Here is a 21,926-nt window from a genome sequence, read left to right as displayed (position 1 = left end):
GAGAATGCCGTGCCTAAAAAATTGGAAGCAAAGTCGTCGAACACGCTGCCGTCTAAAGTAGCGGCGCAATCTCTGTCCACTATCATAGACCAAGCGTCTACCAGGAATACTATCGAGATCGACCCGACATTTATTAAAACGTTTCCATTCAACAAGCCTACATTTAAGAGAACAGAATCATTTAAACAGCCGACTACAAAGACGCGGAAATAGATTTAACAGTAATTAAAAAAATAAGCAACAATCTTACTTCAAACAACCTTTTATACGAATGTAAAATTCAATGGGTCAAATAAAAATTATTGACTATTGTTAGTCAAGTATAAAATGGAAACCATTGAATTTTAGTAATTAAAGTTATTTGAATCCGCACAAATGTAATATTATAAATTTAATTTGTAAAATGTTAACATGCGGACTGTATTCAGTGAAAATAGAACTAATATATAAGCGAAGTTTTGTTTCATTAATATCTTCAATCTTAACCTATATTTTGCCATTTATATGCACATAGTTTAAATCTTCACTTAAGATAGCGCATAGCTTTCTACAATAGAACCTTGCATCAATTCACTTCAATCAACTTTGTGGGATGCATGGAAGTAAGCGAGATGATTATGTAACTCATGAAAAACGAGAGGCATTATAGTAGGGCACCGTTAGGGGACCGGCCAAAGTGCTGGACAGAAAGGGGCGCTACAGGTGTTCGAATTCATCTTGTTAACCCCAAAGGGAATGGTTAAAAACAGCACAACAGCCAACAATCTTCAATAATCAAATAACAGTGGAACAGTTAGTATAAAGAAAAAGGGATAAATATTTCCTAATTTCAGTTACATGGTAAAGCCTGACCATTTAAACATCCGATGGTAAATCAACTCTGAAGCGGTTCAATAATTCAGGTCACATGATTTGAACCTTTGAGCTGTGGCTCAACAACTAAATTGGCAGCTCATCGCTATGTAAATGTAACTTTATCAACCGGTTTACTTATGAGCTTATGACTATAGGAGTTCGCAGCTCGAAACGCAAATTTAAAAACAATTCTATGCATGTACAAATTGAGCTGAGCTGCGAGCCGAGTTTAGTTGTTACATGACTACCCGGTGGACATGTCAAACTAAATTATGGCAGCTCACTAGCGCCCTTCTGACAATGTCAAAAAATGGTACATTTTCATACTGTAGCTTTCATTTTATGTTTTTTCTTTTAGGCTATTTTCTATGCACGTATCGGTTTTACATACTTTCTGCCAGAACTAACCACGATAGCAGCACCTCTAGTATATACCAGCCCAGATTATACTCTTTGGCACTATAGCACACACCAATCGCATGAATTATCTTTATCTTGCAATTATCAGTAAAGAAACGATGTTAAATTATTTATTTTCATGTGTCTAGAATAAAATTAAATTCACATTTTATTGAGGTATTTAATTTGATAAATACATAAATAAATATAAACACGATTATATTTATTAAAAGAGAACACCGTTTTACCGTTTAAGCATCGATTAATTTTGATTGGTCAATCACTAGGGCAAGCCTATGGCGGCCATTTTGAGGCGAGGTATGTTTTTCCGCCATTGTGTTTTATAGTGTGCTTGTACGCCAAAAATATATTGCTTCGGCATGAGGACATAAGTGTATTGTGAATTTTAATCCTATTTTACAAGATGGACGAAGAATATATGGAAACACAGGAAACAGGTACGAACGACCTAAATAACCGTTCGGAAGTAGTTGACAATCTTGAAGCGGCGAAAGAAATTGCCGAAGTCCTAGGATATGAAGAGAATTATGAAGAAGATGACGGCTCAAATAGCTTCAGAGGTGGTCGAGGAAGAGGAAGTCAATTCAGGTACGCACAGCATATCTTTATTTTACCTTAATTTTGCCTTATCAATATGCACAAAAAATGTATAGCCAAATTACGCGGCATTTTGTTTCCACGACCATGAAACTGAAATCACAGTAAAAATACAAGTTAATATCATGTTATTTGTGTTATTAGTCATTTAATCTATTACAAATTTATATAATAATATGATAATTTTACTAAAATCACGAATTATATTTGTACAAAATTGCAAAACGATTCTATAAAATCATTAGTATTGCAAACAAGATTATGTATTCAATTTGTTCCTATTTTGCCTTCTACAACTATAATTGCCAGCTAAAATTGTGTCATTTAACATTTAATTTAGACTAAAAACTAAAATAAATTATTAACTAACTATTTACTTGTAAAAGACAGCAAACATCTCATTACCACTAATATTAGATTTATAATTTTGTAAGACGTTAAGATAAGACAATTCACTTAATGTTATGTTTCTTTACTATTTGCAAAATTATACAAATTTGAATTTTGATTGTGGTACTAGATTTAGTATATCAGACAGAATATGCTTGTTCCTAACATGACAAACCAGATTCTAGATGCTCAACTATTACCAATTCTAAGCCTTTTTTCTGTCCTTGAAAATTTTATAATTTAAAGGCTATACATTATGGACAATGGTCACTTGGGATTTTGCATAGCTATATTAGATAGCCCACTTGCTCGATTAGTCAACATGAATAAATAATATTAAACAAAGGAAAAATTTGATTGTTTGTTTGTAATGAATAGTCTGAACATATTAAAATTTAAAAAAAAAAATTGCTGTTGGAAGCTACGCTATTCCCGAGTGACATAGGCTATATTTATTACTAGGTTTTTAAAAATAATATTTTTAAAGTTAAAAATTCTGCATGCACAAAATGTCGGGCAACTGCTAGTGTACTAATAATACATTTTCTATAAAATAATTTAAAATGGTTACACTCATATATAGTTATTCAGGCCCAGAACCAATTTGCTGTGAATAAGCATTTATGCAAAGCATCCTGAAGAAGGGGAAGGGAAGCGGATACCGGATATTGAAACTCTTCAGACCCTATACAGGATTAACTGTATATGAGAGTAGCTATTTGTACTTAGGGTTGTGTGCTGATCCATGTGAGTTGGAAAAAGCCAGGGAGACTATGATATATTCCGAAGCGTTGCGAAATTTATAATGTTATAAAAATAATCAGCTACTATAATTGTAAATGTTAATTGTATATTCGTGACTGTTCAGTTTTATATTACTTTTAATAGTACTGTGTTATATTTCGACGCTGGAAAGCGTAAACACTGTAACCCCGAAAGTATGAACTTTACAGGACAGCGAAAAAATCATAACTCGTGAGCTGATACGCCTACAAGCATGCGGTATTTAGCAATGTTGTGTAGTTTGTGCTAACCTATAATAAAATCATTATCCTTTGATAATGGTTGAAATTATTAACGTGTGAAAAACATATTCGCGATTTCAAGGGTTACAGCGTTTATGCTTTCCAGCATCGATATGTTTAAATAGTCAAAATCAGTTATTTCCATTGAAGGGATTGGTAATATATAGAATAATTCTGAGTTTATGCCAGTACAGTAGAACAGTAGCGATCAAAATCAGTGCTGGCCTACAACTGGCATGATATAAATGCTGTCGCCAGTAAGCCAAAACCGTCAGCCACAGCCAGGCCAGTACAACACTCCTGCTGTACTAGAATAATGTTAACCAAGTATAACTGATTATGCAGTGGTTTTAAGTACCAGACTGAAAATCTAATATACCGATGCTTCTTTAAATTCTAAATATATATTTATCCAATGTTCTTTTGGTTAAGGTAATAGTGCATCCAGCACACATGTGTGAAATTCAAAGATATTTGTGATCAAGTTGAAGCGAAATCTTTATGAAAAAAAATAAGCCGTTTGAATGTCAATATCCTCTATTTATAGCCTTCAAATTTATTCTTCCTAAAGCCAAAAACGTATCTAGCCGTTTGACAAATTAACCGGAACTTGTAGGCAAAATTTTTTAAAACATTGGATGAAATTACTCTAGCCTCTGCTTTTAATATTTTTAACTTTGTATATTATTTACTATGATATTTCTAGTAATTAAATTATTAATTATTCCGATGGCTCCTATGAATAAGGACCGATATGCAAATTAAAAATTTTTCAGGAGATGCTACTAAAGTTTCAACCATATAGGAAAATAGACCACATAGGTTACCTCACACCACATAGACCACCTTTTACAACTGACTACTGCTGTGATTAAATTACTTTTTATGCAGAAATATATTTGATTTTATTATTTCTATCAATAGAGGTCGCGGTCGAGGGCCTCCGCCTGGCTGGATGAACGGCCCACCACCTCCGATGAGGTTCCGAGGCCGTGGGTTTGGACCAGGAGGGCCACCGATGCGCAGCAGAGGCTTCTTTAGAGGTCGAGGTGGACCACGCTTTGGACCGAACAATGGTCCCGGCTTTGACGGTAACTGGGGTCCTATGGGACCACCGCCCGGTATGATGGGCGGTCCTCCGCCATATGGACCACCACCGGGTATGATGCCGCCTGGTGGTCCAATGGGACCACCTCCTAATATGATGGGACAGCCGCCCCCGTTTGGTGGACCGCCGGGAATGCCGCCACCTAATATGGTGAGTTTTGTGTTTACAATACTGAACAATTGTTGATTCTGTATGTCAATATGTTTTTATACAAGTGTTGTGACAGTGTAAACTTACAGAAAACATATTATATCAAACTAGAGATAACATGTAATATTCCTTGCCATTTAAATAAAGAAAGCCTTTAAAGGTTATCTGTTATGTTGTTTGGGGAAGTATAACCTACAAATATATTATTTGTTTTGTAGCCCGCTCCAGAGTTGTGGGTGGAGACGAAGTCTGATGAGGGCAAACTGTACTACTACCACTCGAGGACGCGCGAGACGACGTGGACGAGGCCCATGGAGGGGCCCACTTGTAAAGTCATCACACAAGCAGAGATGGAGGCAATGAGTACTGCAGGTAACTTTGTAAAACTGATGTATGTGAAATTTGGCACTTAAAGACTTGAGTTGCAATCTGCAGGTCCTGGGTTCGAACCCCGCCATGCACCAATGTGATTTTCAATTTACATATGTACATTTATCCGATGTTCTTACGGTGAAGTAAAACATCGTGATACTAACTAATTACCGAACTTTTTTTTCTCTTATATACATTTTAAAATGTTATTGATTTCGGTGAACCCCCTGGAATGCAGTCGAACCTGGATAAAAGAAAAACCGCTATTAGCGAGAGTCGTTGTCTAGTCTCAATGGATTATCTCCATAAGTGAGAAACTTGGGTTAGAGGGAAGCTTCCATAAGCGACAAAAATATCAAGGTCCCTTGGACTTTCTCTTATCCAGGTTAATCCTTAACTTAATTTCCTGGTACTTCAAGAGGTCAATGATGAAGGATGATAAATGTTTTGTATCTGTCATCTCAGTTTTATTAAAAAAAGGGATAGCATTCATCAAATCGGGTTTTGAATTGTTTTTTCCGTAGTTCCACAGATGCCACCGGGTATGAATGGACCTCAGAGTATGATGAGTGGCCCCATGGGTGGTCCGATGGGTGGACCCCCAATGGGAGGTCCTATGGGTATGATGAACGGTATGATGCTGCCTCCGGGTGTCTCCGCGGGCCCAGCTCAGGGCTCCGTTCCTCCCTTTATGACTCAACCACCGCCGTGGATAAAAGATGGTCAGTATTTTTTTTTTATTTGTTTGTGTTCAAGTAATTATTTTTAAAGGCATGTTTATTGTATTATTTACTTATTTTTAATTGTTTCCAGGTAACAACAAAGATAAACAGGACAATCAGATGGATGATGATGAATCCCCCCCTGGTGAAATGTCACAGATGACACAAGCCAACGGTGAGTCTATGTTGATAAGTGTCAAATATTGTTAATGTCAGACATCTTAGTAATTTAACAGTGGTAAATGTCAGCAACAACATCAGTTGTAGGAATTGTCCTCGCTCAGTGAAATACCACAACCATACAGAAGACAGACGTCAAGTTGAAGTAATTACAAGTACAGTCTGATGAGTGTGCTGATGGAGGACTCATTTTAGTCCTCTTTCCTTTCCCACCCCTTTGGGAGGTGGATTTGATGTAGAGAGATGGAAGAGATGTGTAGGAAGGTTAATTATTCTTTTTCTATGCGTCTCCTTTATCGATTGAGGGTAGGCAACGCATCTGCAATTGCGAATGTCTATGAGCAGCGGTCGCTTCGCCATTTCAGCGCATTCATGTGGTCACTTGCTCGTTTGCCGCCTTGTAATATATAAAAAAAAATATAAATGTGAATGTTTAGATGTATGGATGTTAAAAGGTATCTCCCGAACGGTTCAACAGATCTTGATGACATTTGTCACAGATGTAGAACATTATCTGGAATAACACATAAGCTACTAATTTTTTTTTTAATTCCACACAGACGGAGTCACGGGTGACAGTTATATTTAATATAATTTTGTGATAATTCAGGTGGTGGATACGGTGGACCTTGGGGTAACTGGGGCTGGCCACCGCCCGCACAACACGCAGCACCCGGAGCAGCATCCGGTATCACATCTGCTGCTGTTCCTGACAAAGGTAACGTACCTCTTCCTACATTATACATCATCATCAGCTCACTATACGTCCCCACCGAGGGGCTCGGAGCCTACCCTAAGTTAGGGGTCACTAGGACATAGTCAACCACGCTGGCCAAGTGCGGGTTGACTTCACACATATCATTGAATTTCTTCTCAGATATGTGCAGTATCACGATGTTTTCCTTCACCGTAAGTACGTCGGATAAATGTACATATTTAAATCGAAAAACACATTGGTACATGGCGGGATTCGAACCCAGGGCCTACAGATTGCAAGTCAAGTGCTTAACACCTGAGCCACCGACACTCTTACGCTATACATAGGAGTCATCAATTAATCATGTGTTGTTTTTTTAACCCTTAAGATAGGTTTAGATTAGAGGATTTACTTGTAACAAAACAAGCCGCTCTATGATAGTCCGGGAGCCAGTGACAGATTTTCATGACCAAGTCCCTCCCAATCGAGACTTCTTAAAATGCATAAGGGACTTATACTATGAATACTGGCGACCGTCAGCTGCGACTCCGTGGGTGGGGTGGGCAGTGGCAGCCTCCCACGCATAGAGAAAAAAAAAAATTTAATCACGGTTAAACCGAAGTTTCGCTCGGTAAGAAATAATTGACCAAAAATGTACCTGGCTCCTGGACTATATGTTGTTATGTAACACCCTTTCACGAACCAAACGTGCTTTGCTATGCTTTTACCTGTATTATATAATAATTTGTTAATATGTTACATTACATAGAAATGCTTTAGAAAATGCTCTAGTGTATATTCACCTTTACAGAACAATTAAGATTTCTATGACTAAATATTCCAATACAACACAATACTTTAGCTACAAAAGCTTAGCACAGTTTTTTTTATTCATTCAGAAACACATTTGCTGCTTTGGACATGAGTTTTATTTTTACATTCAGTAAAAAAAAATCTATTAAATAATAATTGAACGATCGATAACGATTTTTATAGAAGGGTAAAATATTTCCCTTGAGCGTGAAATGGTTGGAGCAATTTTTTTTTTATACTCCCCCTCTCTGGTGATTTGTGGTGGGGTTATATGCTACCCTCTTTCCTTTTTAAATGAAATTATTGGTATTTTTGTAGTATAAAGCCAATCCGGTAATAATAATGATGTAACATCCCAAGCCGAGGCTCCTGAGGGAGCCATCGAGACTAGTTACTCTTAAACAAGGTTTAGGCTAAGCGTCATATGCGTCAGACCACCTCAAGCCAGGTGAAACTGTAAATGCCTCTTCAAGGCAAAACAGTGACTGCTCAGTCACAAAAAAAATGTAGGATAAAGTAATAATGAAATTTAGTTTTTTCTAGATTTAAATATTTTCAAAGTCTTAATGAAATGTGTATTTTTTGTTAATTTTTCGATCTTAAAACATTAGTAAAGTGTTCATTTTGATGTCATTTAGTTTAAAAATGAAACTTGACTGTGAAATGCATATTAAATTGTTTTTTTTTTTGTAATTCATAACTTGGTTTTTACTAATAATGATCATATTAATTAAAAAAAAAAAATTGTTTCAGGAGCTGCAACTCAGATGCCGTTGTCCAATTCTGTAACAGGCGCTGGCAGCAAACAGGAACCCATCAATGTAGACGCTTTGCCTTCACCCAAGAGAGAGGAAATTGTTAGTATTCATATTGTACTAGCTATAGCACCCGACTCCGTCCCTGCGGGATAAAAAAAACGTAATAAGTAGCCTATGTGTTCTTCCGGACTATGTTCTACATCTGTGACAAATTTCATCAAGATCTGTTAAGACGTTCCGGAGATAACTTCAAACAAACATCCATCCATTCATCAATCCAACCAACCAACCAACCATCCTACCATCCATACATACATCTAAACATTCTCATTTATAATATTAGTAAGATTGTATTTTTTAATAAAATCAAAATCCGGTTATTACAACTGTTATTAAAAATTACGACACATCCATACAAATTTCCACCCCAACTTTCAATCCCTTACAACCCTAAAGTAAAAACGTAAGTAAAAACAATGTAGCACAGGGATATTAATAAAAAAAAAAAAAACCTGTGCAGAAAAGAGTACGGACCAAGCGTCTGTAGATGTGATTTTATAAAAAAAAAAAAAACCCCTTAAGTAGCATATCTCCTTTCTCAGTCTTCTAGATTATCTGTGTACCATTCATCATCATCTCCTTGACCTTGTCCCAGGGTCTGTGCACCAGGTTTCCGTCCTCCAAATGAATCTGTCTGCCTTCATCTCCATTGTCACCCCCTTGATCATGTCACCAATCCGCCCACGCATTCCATCCATCTCTTCCTAGCCCTAAATTAAATTTAATTTAATTGTAATCGGACAGAGTTAAATAAATAACTGCTTTATTGTGACACTCATATACACAATTATGTGGAAGCCTTGGTTCCTGAATTAGGGCAAAGCCCTGTTTTTACGAAGCCAATCCCTTCCCCCTATCATTAAATTAATTTTTACATTTAGTGACAAAAGAAAAGAAAACAATCATTTATAATTTTCAAAAAAAAAAAAATTAAACTAACATTTTTTTTTTACAAGTTACTTTTGCATTTATAATATTAGTAAGATTAAGGATTATATTTTATTTACTTATGTTTATGACATCTTATCATTTTAGGTGATACCACCGGAGTTGGTGGCAGCGGCTGCTGAATGGACCACACACCGAGCTCCTGATGGCAAACCTTATTATTACAATGATAGTAAAAAGGAATCAGTCTGGGAGAAACCTAAACCTATGAAGGAGTTGGAAGGTGAGGTTTTTTCATATGACTAGTTGTTCCGAATTAAATTGACATACATTTTTTGTTACATTGAAAAACTTTATTATATTGTTTACTAGCTTTTACCCGCGACTCCGTCCGCGCGGAATATAAAATAGAAAACGAGGTAAAAATTATCCTATGTCCGTTTCCTGGTTCTAAACTACGTCTCCATCAATTTTCAGCTAAATCAGTTCGACTGATCTTGAGTTATAAATAGTGTAACTAACATGACTTTCTGACTATATATATAGATAGATTGAGTGAAACTTTCAATTGAAAATGTCAAAATTTCCTTTACTTTAGCAATCATCTTTGTTGTTATCGGTTTGCATTTTTTGTCACTTGCATATATATTTTTTAATTTACTCAATCCCTAAGTCAAATAGTGTTAAAATATACAGCCTAACTAGCTGTCGCCCGTGAAGGGTTTTGGGAAAAACAACACGGATTGAGTAATATAATTGAGACTTAATATGGAACACATCTGACTTACATTGTAGAAAAAAGAAAAGAGAAAGAGTGGTAGCAATCGACACATAGATTATGCAACCGGATAAACATTCATCGATTAATCGATACAAAGATCATAGAGTATAATTAATTACAAATTGATTGGTTTATATAGTTTCCAACAGCCCGCGACTCTGTCCTCGCGGAGTTAGAAAACAAACTTAATAAGTAGCCTATGTGTTCTCCCAGATTATGTTCTACATCTTTGCTAAATTTCATCCAGATCTATTGACCTGTTCCGGAGATAACTTCCAACATCCATCCATACAAACATTTTTTAATATTAGTAAGAAGGGTATTGTAGAGGATGGCGGCGATGAGGAGAGGAATAAAACACGAAGTTTTCAATATGGTGCGCACAGTTCGCTGTCCGAAGGCTGGGTTGAGACTGAACTGTGTGTCGACTACCTTGCGATTCCTTTATTTTTATAAATTCAAATATACAAACATTTTCTCTAACTACCTTGGTAATATTCAATATTTCACAGATAATAAAACGGTACGTTATGGCATTAATACAAACATATTCATATCAAATTCACAAAGAAATATAGTTAAAGGGTACAAAATCAATACGGTTAAAATACAAATAGAATTAATGTAGAATATCACGAAAAGCTATGATTCCATCGTCAACAGGTATCTTACAGAAATATGTCTAGATTGTTACTATACTGTGTTAGAAGAAGTTTGTTTTTACGTTTTATTATATTTGTATAGATAATTTTGTATAAATTACAATCTATACTTTGTAAAAAGTTATATTAAGAAAGAGAGAAAAAAAAACATGTAAAATTAAAACCACTTTGTTAAATCGTATTTCAAACACTTAAATCTGGAAACAAACAAAACGACCAAAGGAATTTAATATTATTAATGTTACAGTTTATATAAAATACTTCTTTATCAAATTAATCCTTACTAATATTATAAATGCGAAAGTAACTCTGTCTGTCTGTCTGTCTGTCTCGCTTTCACGCCAAAATTACTGAACCAATTTATATGAAATTTGGTACACATATAGTCTAGAGCCTGAGGAAGGACATAGGCTACATTTTAACGCGAAAAAGGGGTTGAAAGTGGGGGTGGTAATTTGTATGGAAGTATCCTCATTTTAACAGTTAGAAGCTTGAAACTTCTTTCTAAGGCTGCTAATTTGATAGTAAAATAATTAGTCCAAAAAAAATGCTCCCCGAGATAATATTTCACGTGGACGAAGTCGCGGGCACAGCTAGTATCTTAATAAGTTTTTTTTAACATTTGTATTTCAGAGCTACAAGCAAAGATAGCAAAGGAGAAAGGTTTAACGGAGAAAAAGATTGATACATTGGGCTTGGAGGACAAGATTGAAGGTGAGTACTTTTATTTAAGATGGTGGTTTTAGATAAGAGCTAATTGCGTGCTAAAGTTACCAAAAACAAGTGTTATATAGCTGTAGTGAGGGGACATAAGCGTTGACATTTCACTTTGTCTAGTTCTTCTTGTCTACTTTACACCGGCACAGTGTTGATTTTTTCTCTAACAGTGGATAATGTCCAAAGGAGTAGACACCAGCAGTAATATATGTTGTAGTCTGTGCCTCGTCCGCTACAATACCAAGACCTAACACAACAGATCTTAAGTACTAACTTATTACAACTATAGTATGATGATTGTGTGTGCCGGAGGACTCATTTTACTCTTACCCTTCCTATTTTTTCTTATAAGAAGACAATGAGAAGGGGAAGTTAATTTGACTGATAGGAAGGGAGTAAATTCAGATATGACGGCTGATAGAGATGTATGGAGGAGTAGTACATACTGTGCCGACCCTCCATAGGGATAAGGGCAGGTTGATGATGATGATGAGGAAGGGGAAATACTGTCTTTCTATGTTGCAATGCATCTGCATTTATCGGATATGCGAAATTCTACAGTATTGGTTAGATTTTTTTTTTCAGTTTTATAACAAGATGTTATATGTTCCAGTGATAGATGTGGAAGCTCATGCAGAGGCAGCAGCAGCTGCTGCTGCGGCGGAGGAGTCGCGACGAGTCGCTGAGCTGGAGCAGGAGAGGGAGAGAGAGCAGGCGGAGAGAGAACGTGTGGAGAGAGAGAGGATGGAGAAGGAGCGCGCTGAGAGAGAGAAGGCGGACAAGGAGAAAGCTGAGAAGGAGAAGGCGAAGCAGGATAGGAGTAGACCGATATCGAGTACTCCGATATCTGGAACACCTTGGTTAGTACAAACTAGAATTTAAAAAAATCTTAATAAGTAGTCTATGTGATCTTCAAGACTATAATCTACAACTGTGCAAAGTTTCGTAAAAATCTGTTAAGCCGTTACGGAAATACCTTCAAACAAACATCCATCCATCCATCCAAACATTCGCATTTATAATATTAGTAAAATTAGTAGCTTATATTGAGTTGTTTGGTTCACAAACCCACCATTTGTCGCGTAATTTTCCAAGTATTTGCAAATTTTACGATAAAATGCGTAATAAAATATAAAATAATTGTATATAGTTGTACCCAAATGGGAAACCTTTATAAGCGAGAGCTTTTCCGGTACCGAGGGACCTCTTTAAGCGAGAAACTCTGATTTTAAAGTAATCTCTATAGGCGAGAAAAATATCGTGATCCTTTGTCTCTCGCTTATCAAGGTATTGGATGGATTTTATCGTTAGGACTGGTTTTAGTTGTAGTAGTTTTTTTTTAAATTCAAATTTTAACTTGACGTTATCGTTTATTGCGACAAAATATAACAAATCCCTCCTATGTCGTTGTAACCGATTTACTTTTGTACTGAATTCGACAACTACATTAATATTATAAAGAAGAAAGATTTGTATTTTTGTATGTAACTAATTAACTCAAAAACTACTTGACCGATTTGTATCATTCTTTTGGCATTACAAAGCTACATGAGTGACAGAGGCTATGTTTATTACTAGAATATTACCAATCCCATGAATGTCATTTTTTATATTAAAAAGTGGCAAACGGTCACCTGGATTCATCAAAATAGAGAAGCGACCATTGTCCATAGACATCCGCAAATACCGCAATCAACGGAGAAGGGAACTCACAGAAAGAGAATATTTCTCCTTCATGTGCGTCCCCTCTTCCGCTAAATCCATTTTCCCTTCCAACTATAAAAGGGTGGGAAAGGAAAGAGGATTAAAATTAGTCCTCCGACACCTCACTCATCAGACTGTACTTGGAATTACTTCCACTTGACGTCTGTCTTCGAAGTCAATTCCTGCAACTGATGTTATTGCTGACGTCTACCAATGTTAAAATATATCATTATATCATAATCCAGGTGTGTGGTATGGACTGGTGATGGACGCGTTTTCTTCTACAATCCAACGGCGAATTCTTCTGTATGGGAACGTCCACCGCAGCTGGTTGGTCGAGCAGATGTTGACAAAGCTGTCAGCCAGCCGCCAATAGACCTGCAGGTATTATTATGAATCTGTTGATTTCTGCATTGCACTACTAATTTCATTCATATTTTTTGTTATTTTGTAGTTATTTGACAAGGTTTGTTTTAATGCGAAGAAAACTCTCTTTGGATGTTAACATGATTATAAGGACTAAAGTAACAAATTGTTGTTTTTTACATTTTTATGTTAAAAGCTACCTCTTAGTTTAGTTTTCTTGCACTAAACACAAATACACATTTACAGATGTAAATGTTTTTTTTTTTTGCTGAAGTTAAAAGGCCTATGCGATCTATTTTCCTATATGGTTGAAACTTTAAGAGGGTCTCCTGTAAAGTTGTCAATTTGTACATTGACCCTTATTCTTAAGAGCCATCAAAATATACCACAGATATACAAAAAAACACTTTATTTTATATGCAAAGTACTCTGTGGACTGTCATAGCATCGAATTCTGTCTAATTTCACTAAAAAAATTCAAAAATAAGTATTTTCTTAAATAGTTCATAATTTACAGCAAAAATAAAAAAAAAACGAATATATTTTTGTTTTTAAGTCGCTTAAATGACGTATGAAAACTTTGACAGATGACAGCTGACACTTGACGCTAGCGCCATCTACTTAGAACTTTCAGTTTTTGTTCCCATTGTAGTTTGTCTATGGTTTTGATGGGTACAGATTACCATATGTTATTTCAACAGCGTAAAGCAGCTGGTGGTACTGTTGCGGCGGGTGCTGCTGCTGGTGCTGCTGCTGCTGTTACTGCAGCTGGCAACGGGGACCTGAAGCGCGCAGCCTCCGACAGCGAAGACTCTGATCATGAACCAGCTAAGAAGACTAAAACGGACACTGGTGAGAACATTGTTGTCAATTGAACGTTGAATTCGCGTTCGAAAAAGCATCGGTGGCTCAGTTGTTAAGCACTTGACTTGTAATCTGCAGGTCCTGGATTCGAATCCCGTCATGTACCTATGTGTTTTTCAATTTACATATGTAACATTTATCTGACTTTCTTACTGTGAAGGAAAACATCGTGATGCTGCACATATCTGAGAAGAAATTCAATGATATATGTGAAGTCAACTCGCACTGAGTCAGCATTGACTATGTCCTAGTCATCTCTAACTTAGGATAGACTTTGAGACCCTCAGTTGGGACTTATAGTGAGTTGATGATATTTTTCAAATCTAGGCAAGAAGTCTGCATCCAGCGGTGTGATAGATGCAGGCAAGCAGGCAGCTGTGGAGGCTGAGATCAGAGCAGCTCGAGAGCGCGCCATAGTGCCGTTTGAGCAGCGCGTGTGCCGCTTCCTCCAGATGCTGCACGAGAGCGAGGTCTCCGCATTCAGCCCCTGGGAGAAGGAGCTGCATAAGATAGTCTTTGATAGTCGCTATCTTCTCCTCACTTCTAAAGAGAGGAAGCAGGTTAATATTTGGTTTCTCTTATCTCTGTTTACCCCATATTTTTTCATTTTATTTCGCGTGTAATTAAAAAAATAGAATGAATAAATGTATATCGAATTTTGTTAATATTCATATAGCCGTTTTGGAGATAAATAGTAATATTCATCCATCCAAACATTCGCATTTGTAATATTTGGAAGATTTAAATAAATCAGTTGTAAATTAAAATTTAAACTTTATAGTTCACACATTTATTTTGAGGCATAAATTATTTTTTCGTTTTTAAAGTTACGCGGATTTCAAATATAATTACAGTCGAACCTAGAAAATCTCTATAAACGAGAAACTCGTGTAAGAGTGCAAAATATCGCTGTCTCTTCGACTCTCGCTTATCCAAGTTCGACTTTATAATGTAAAATGGGAAATCTATCTTACTAATATTATAAATTAGCTTTTACCCGTGACTCCGTCCGCGCGGAATAAAAAATAGAAAACAGGGTAAAAATTATCCTATGTCCTTTTCCTGGTTCTAAGCTACCTGTCCACCAATTTTCAGTCAAATCGATTCAGCCGTTCTCGAGTTATAAATAGTGTAACTAACACCACTTTCTTTTATATATATAGATGTGAATGTTTGGATGGATGGATGTTTGTTAGAAGAACTCCGTGAATGAAGATCTGTAAAAAAAAAAACAATATATAATCTTACTAATATTATAAATGCGAATATTTGGATATATGGATGTATGGATGATGTATTGGTTGGATGGATGGATGGATGTTTGTTTGAAGTTATAAGAAGAACAACTGAACAGATCTTGATAAAATTTGTCACAGATGTAGAACATAGTCTGGTAGAACACATAGGCTACTAAGTTTTGTTTTTAATTCCGCACAGAAGGAGTCGCGGGCTAAAGCTAGTGTTTAACAAAACTGTTTTTATAAAAAAAAGATGGTGTAGAGTGAGAGATAATAATTCAGGATATAATTCTAGGTATTTGACAAATATGTTCGCGAGCGCGCGGAGGAGGAGCGCAAAGAGAAGAAGAACCGGCTCCAGGCGAAGAAGACAGCCTTCAGAGATCTCATGGAGGAAGCCAAGCTGCATTCCAAGTATGTATTATAAGAATTTGTCATACACCGTTTCGTGGCGGCGGCCATTTTGGATTTAAAATTGGAAATACAGTAATATTTGTATATAAAAATTAGATTGATTGATTGACTCGAAACTGCGCTGATCGAATTGAGCCGACAACATATTTGAAAAGGATTTTTTTTTCTACTATGTTCTACATTTGTGCCAAATTTCATCAACATCCGTTTAGCCGTTCCAGAGATACCTTCAAACAAATATTCATCCATCCATTCATCATTCCATCCATCCATCCATCCATTTATAATCCTTACTAATATTTATTTGATATTATAAATGCGAAAGTAACTCTGTCTGTCTGTCTCGCTTTCACGCCAAAACTACTGTACCGATTTAAAAGAAATTTGGTACACAGATAGCCTGAGGAAGGACATAGGCTATAGGCACATTTTAACGAGAAAAAGGGGTTGAAAGTGGGGGTGAAAGTTTGTATGGAATTATTGTCATTTTTGCAGTGAGAAGCTTGAAAGTTATTTTTAAGGCTGCCAATTTGATATAAATAAATATTAAATTCAACTTTTGAAAAAATGTTACCCTCAAGGGTGCTAAATAAAAATAAGGGTTGAAATTTTGTTTGGGAATATTTTAGACATTTGGCGCGGTCCTGGCACACCTCTCTCTATGTTCTTCTACATCCATTCATCAAATCATAGCACTTCGGTTAAGTAAAATAATTAGCCTAAAAAAATTCTATCCGAAGACAGAATTTCACGCGGACGAAGTCGCGGGCACAGCTAGTATTATATATTATACATTGTTTATTTTTTTTTATAGATCATCATTCACGGAGTTCTCATCAAAGCACGGACGCGACGAACGTTTCAAAGGCATTGAGAAAGCACGCGACAGAGAGAAGTTCTTCAACGAGTACATCGTAGAAGTTCGCAAGAAGGAGAAAGAGGATAAGGAGAAGAAGAAGGAACAGGTGAGTTTAGAAGCTTGCGGATGCTGCTATAGCGAAAATTTGTATATATATTTACTATGTCATACAGTCGAGGACGTTAATATACTACCCACTTATTTCTTGACTATTGAAACCCGGTTATAACGACATTGAACAGACTTGTTAATATTTAGTTTTAATAACTTGTGTTATATTTTGTTTGCTATCGATGTCGTATTAAACTATTTCTTATGATATTTAAAATGTCCTTAGTAAAGATTTTAAAAGTAATAATTGTATCTACATATTGTTTGATAATAGACATTTTAATTTTTTTTTTAACTTAACGTATAGAAGATATGTTAAAAATTTATTTTTAAAAAAATTTCATCAAAATCTGTCCAGTTGTTTAGGAAGACATATTGAACAAAAAAACATTGATTATTAGCATTCTGATAAGATTTACTAATTATATTAATAATAATAATTTCTGTCTTAAATAATAACTATTTCTGAAAAAAAAAAACCAACTGAATAACACTTGGGGGAAGAATTTGAAACAAATAACACCTTATTCATCAAATTCCCTTCAGTCTTTTAGACTATAGAAGGTTACAATAGAACATACATACATACATACATACATACATACATACATACATACAAATTCATACACTGGATAAATATCACTGATCAGTATCTGTCGGGTAAAAAAAAATATTTTTTTTACAAAGTAACAGTTATGAAATTATGATTAAGCTGTGCTATTAAATATATTAGCTTTTATCCACGATTCTGTCTGTGTGGAATTTAAAAAAAACTTAGTAATCTATGTGTTCTTCCGGACTGTGTTCTACATCTGTGACAAATTTCATCAAGATCTGTGCTGTTGTTTTGGAGATATCTTCTAAAAAGCATCCATCTAAAATTCTATTATTATTTTATTTTGAAATACTCCCATGTCATATAATGTTTTGGTAAAAATTATGAGTCGGCAGTTAAAGTGTTAAGATGTCTATTAAATTATAAAATGTATGAAAGTTCCTTTATTTGTGGATAGATTTTAAAGAATCAATTTGCTGTGCATCTTTTATTATTTGATATATAAAAAAAAATATTGAATTTCTTTTCTACGATATAGATTTGTGTGTTTAAAATTTATAATCTGACCAGAAATATAAAAAACCTTACTGTATTGTGGAAAAAATATAGAATTACTTTCTTCTAGTAATTATAAAATATGATGGTTTAAAAGAAGCGACGCAAGCACAGGTTTTCTATTTTCCTAGTCAAGTTATATATGTTTTTTTACTATATGAAAATTTAATAAAGTAAAAAAATCAATTTTATGTACTATTTTCTAAATATTTAGAATTTTTTTTTTGCCGGAATTCAAATTTTATAAATAAAAAAAATTGAAATTAATTCTTAGGCGAGTAAGTTTTATGATCGTGTAAAAATATTATATATATAAAAAAAAATAGTTTGTTTGTACATTTGTATGTATATATATATTCCTCAGTACGATGAAAGGGAAAGATGTTTTGTGACATGTTTTTCTCTGTGTGAACACGATCATGACAACTGTCTCGCCGCACGCTGTGACAAGTGTCCCCATTTAGAGGCGGTAATGAAGCTCGGAGTGGGAGCTTATTTGTGCCAACGATGGCTGAGGAAGGCGCCGGGAGTATGGCACCGGAGCAACGGGACGGGGTGGACATGATAGGTACACATACATACATACATACATACAAACACAAGACATACAAAGTATAACTCATACATACCATAATGATGACAGAAATTTTGATATTATGTTCTAATTTTAAATACTTTAGTATTATTTGGAACTAGTTGTCCGTGACTTTGTTTGTGCAGAATTTTAAAAAAAAATCTAGTAATAAATTTAGATTGTCACCCGGGGATAGAGCTTCCAACGATGAAGTTTTTTTTTTTTTTCAAATCTGTTCAGTATTTTTGGATCATATTAGATACAAACAAACAAACAAATCCTCTTTTAAAATTATGTACAGTATTTATTTTGGAATTTTTTGAAACGCTTTGAAACACGTTACAAAATTATTTATATACAAAAAAAATAATACAAGAACAATACAACACTTTTTTTGACAATTTTAACTGCTTTATAAGTTTTTTTTAAATATTTTTTGTGTTCTTATAAATATACTAGCTATTGCCCTCGACTCCGTCCGCGCGGAATTAAAAAAAATACTTCATAAGTAGTATATGAGCTCTTTCAGACTATGTTCTACATCTGTGACAAATTTCTTCATCCATACAACTGATATGGAGATACCTTGTAATAAACATCTATCCATACATCTATACAGACATACATTTATAATATTAGTAAGATATTCTACTATTGATGAAATATATATTCATAAAAAAATTTTAATGTAGAAATTTGGTTATGCGGTTCATTCCAGTTTTTTAAGAATAGACAATTATTTTTTTTCGATATCAAAAAATAGTCTGTCATTCAGAGATAATGTAGTATTTTATTAATGAAAGAATTTTTGAAATAGGTCCAGTAGTTTTTTTTACATATAAATGCGATTTTTTTCCCTCTTTATAGTAATGTAGATGAAATTAGATTTTTCTTGTCTATGTCTCAAATATATCTTGTAAATTTAATTCTTAGGGCCTAAAGATAGTTACCAGCGACTCACCCCGTCCCGCCAGAAATAAAATTAAGGTTAGATTTAGTTTTTAAGCCGATTTAAATTTAAAAAAAAATCGTAAAAAAATGTATGTACATTACATACTTTTGAAATTATATAAAAATTTTAACCTCCTCCTTGGTAAAAAATGCATGCCATCATTTATATTAAAGATGGTAGAATTGAAAGGTGGTGGGAAAAAAAGCCTTTGGCTACGAAGAAAAACTAATCCAATTTTTTTTTTTCAGGTTTTTTTTTGTTTTGATATTTTTCAAAAAGATTTTTTAAAACTTATATACAATCAAAATGTATTGAAAAATACAATTATTTCACAATATTAGATAATTTTAAAAAAAAATCTCTTTGGAAAAAATATGTACGAAAAAAAATTTTTCCGTTCAAATCAGTAATGAAATTTTAGAAAATTGTCAGACTAATTACATGGTAATTTTTTTAAGATTCAGAAAGTTTTTAATTGTAATTTTTTTCAAAGCATATATAAATTTTTTTGTAATTTGTCCTTCTGACATTAAGAAAGAGACAGTTTTTGTGTCAAATCTTGTTAATATTTTTGCAAAAAAAAAGGCGAATTCGATATAAAGTAAATATATTTACAGGTAACACAGACTAAAAGAAAGTTTTCATTTATTTTGACTAAAAAAACTCTTTTATTAAGCCTATTTCATATGATAGTGGATAAATGGCTAGATATTACATAAGTTTGAATTCGAACCCAGAATATTTAAATGAATATTTTTTATAATGGTGATTGTACATGAAAGCTTTTGTTAACTAAAAAAATATTTTTTTTAAGAGTTAAATGTTTTTTTTTAAGAAGAGGTTAAGGAGATATGTTCACCTGATGTTAAGTCCTTGCTAATTATGAATTTGATTTCTTTTTTTTCTGTCGAAAAATTGCTAAATTTCATAACAGTAAAAAAATAAGCAAAACTTTTTTTTTTTAGTTTTTTAGACCAAAGATTTTTTTTTTTGTAATTTTAAATTTTTATTATTTTATTGATGGAAAATGTTTGTTTTGCCTGTAAATAAGTGGAAATCGCCGATTAGAGTCGTATTTTATAAGAAAAAGCGAAAGGAAAGGTTGATAAAAAAACATTGCTGAATTGGAAAAAAGGATTCTTGTTTGAAAAAATCTTTGTTCTCAGAAAGTTTTTTCCAAATGAATACAACAAAAAAAAAATATGTGATAGACTTTTGAATTTAATTTTTTTAATATTTTTTGCTTTTCTATTTTTTTTTTCAATTACATCATACATACATATTTAAATTCTTTTTCTACCTAGAAAAAATCTTATATAACAAAAGGTATTTAAGCTTACTGTAAGCCATTTTGGGTACATCGAAATAACATTTAATTGCTTTTTTTTATTTCACTAGCTGTCGCCCGCGACTTCGTCAGCGCGCAATTAAAAAAACTTTATTAGTAGCCTATGTGTTCTACATCTGTGCCAAATTTTAATCAAGATCCATTGAGCCGTTCCGGAGAGATACTTTCAAACAAACATCCATCCATCCAAACATTTTATTTGTACAAATTACTCAGACATTTTTATCCACTTGTATGACGATACCTTTACTTTCGCTGAAACTAATCTATATCTCTTTCAGGAATTAATACTAATTGTTTTTTATTTCCACAGCATAATAATATGTTTTTTCTAAATGTTTTCAGCTATAAAAAAAATATATATATTTTTTAATGCCACAGCGTATTTTATAGGGAACGCTATTGGGTTAGATTGTGGTTTTGGAATAGAAGAAGCTTTGCGAATAAAAAATTACAAAACAAACTTGCTTGATTTAGGCATAGTTAATTTTAAGTATAGACTGGTTTTTAGTCCTTCGAGAGTCTTTATAGAGTAGGGTTGAGTCGAATTAATTCACGGTCCCAAAATATCTCTAGGTAAAGGCCTTCGAAGTACTCTAAACTAGTCGATACTCAAAGTAAACTAAGCGTGAATTAAGTTTATTAAAAAATTTAATTATAAAAAGATAGTTTAAAATGTTCAGAACACAATCTATTCCTATAGTTTACCAAATTTCGCGCCAATCACGATCTCCTACTAACTCTTATCTCTCCTTCTAGGTGAAAAATGACTTCTTAGCTCTGCTGAAAGAGAAGAATGTTGGCAGACACACGCGCTGGGCGGAGATAAAGAAGAAAATTGACAGCGATCCAAGGTACAAGGCGGTGGAGAGCAGCACCGTAAGAGAAGACTACTTCAGAGAGTACTGCAAGCAGGTGAAGGATGAAAAGAGGAAAGACAAAGATGGAAAGGACAAAGGTAGGTCGGAAGTAGAAGTTTCTTTTTGATTCAACTAGACCAGTGATTGTCAAACTTATTTCTTTCACCGCCCCCTTTGAAAATCGATTATATTTCAGAGCCCCCTAATCTTTATTCAGCCCTAAAACTTAAAAACCACAATTTCATTACTTTAATTAATTACAATGCCCCCCATTTTTTGGGTACCTTATCGCCCCCTCCTAGGTTTCAAACGCCCCCAAGGGGGCGTTAT

The 21,926-nt window shown here is 34.3% G+C and overlaps 1 protein-coding gene across 1 annotated transcript in view; it reads left to right on the top strand.

The window, feature by feature from the left end:
* Positions 1-1,534: 1,534 nt before the first annotated feature.
* The window catches only part of LOC106720861 (transcription elongation regulator 1-like), a 31,732-nt gene continuing 11,340 nt past the window's right edge, over positions 1,535-21,926 (top strand). The window contains exons 1-16 of the mRNA XM_045684840.1: positions 1,535-1,863; positions 4,212-4,545; positions 4,764-4,917; positions 5,442-5,639; positions 5,731-5,814; positions 6,430-6,537; positions 8,083-8,186; positions 9,183-9,318; positions 11,112-11,192; positions 11,809-12,055; positions 13,145-13,283; positions 13,967-14,117; positions 14,457-14,689; positions 15,663-15,781; positions 16,596-16,746; positions 21,496-21,694. Of these exons, the coding sequence (XP_045540796.1) occupies positions 1,679-1,863; positions 4,212-4,545; positions 4,764-4,917; positions 5,442-5,639; positions 5,731-5,814; positions 6,430-6,537; positions 8,083-8,186; positions 9,183-9,318; positions 11,112-11,192; positions 11,809-12,055; positions 13,145-13,283; positions 13,967-14,117; positions 14,457-14,689; positions 15,663-15,781; positions 16,596-16,746; positions 21,496-21,694 (2,623 nt within the window). The 5' untranslated portion in view covers positions 1,535-1,678. The remainder of the gene's footprint in view (positions 1,864-4,211; positions 4,546-4,763; positions 4,918-5,441; positions 5,640-5,730; positions 5,815-6,429; positions 6,538-8,082; positions 8,187-9,182; positions 9,319-11,111; positions 11,193-11,808; positions 12,056-13,144; positions 13,284-13,966; positions 14,118-14,456; positions 14,690-15,662; positions 15,782-16,595; positions 16,747-21,495; positions 21,695-21,926) is intronic.

This window comes from Papilio machaon, chromosome 28 (assembly GCF_912999745.1).
Source record: "Papilio machaon chromosome 28, ilPapMach1.1, whole genome shotgun sequence".
NCBI lineage: Eukaryota > Metazoa > Arthropoda > Insecta > Lepidoptera > Papilionidae > Papilio > Papilio machaon.
This window is presented reverse-complemented; position numbering and strand designations above follow the sequence as displayed.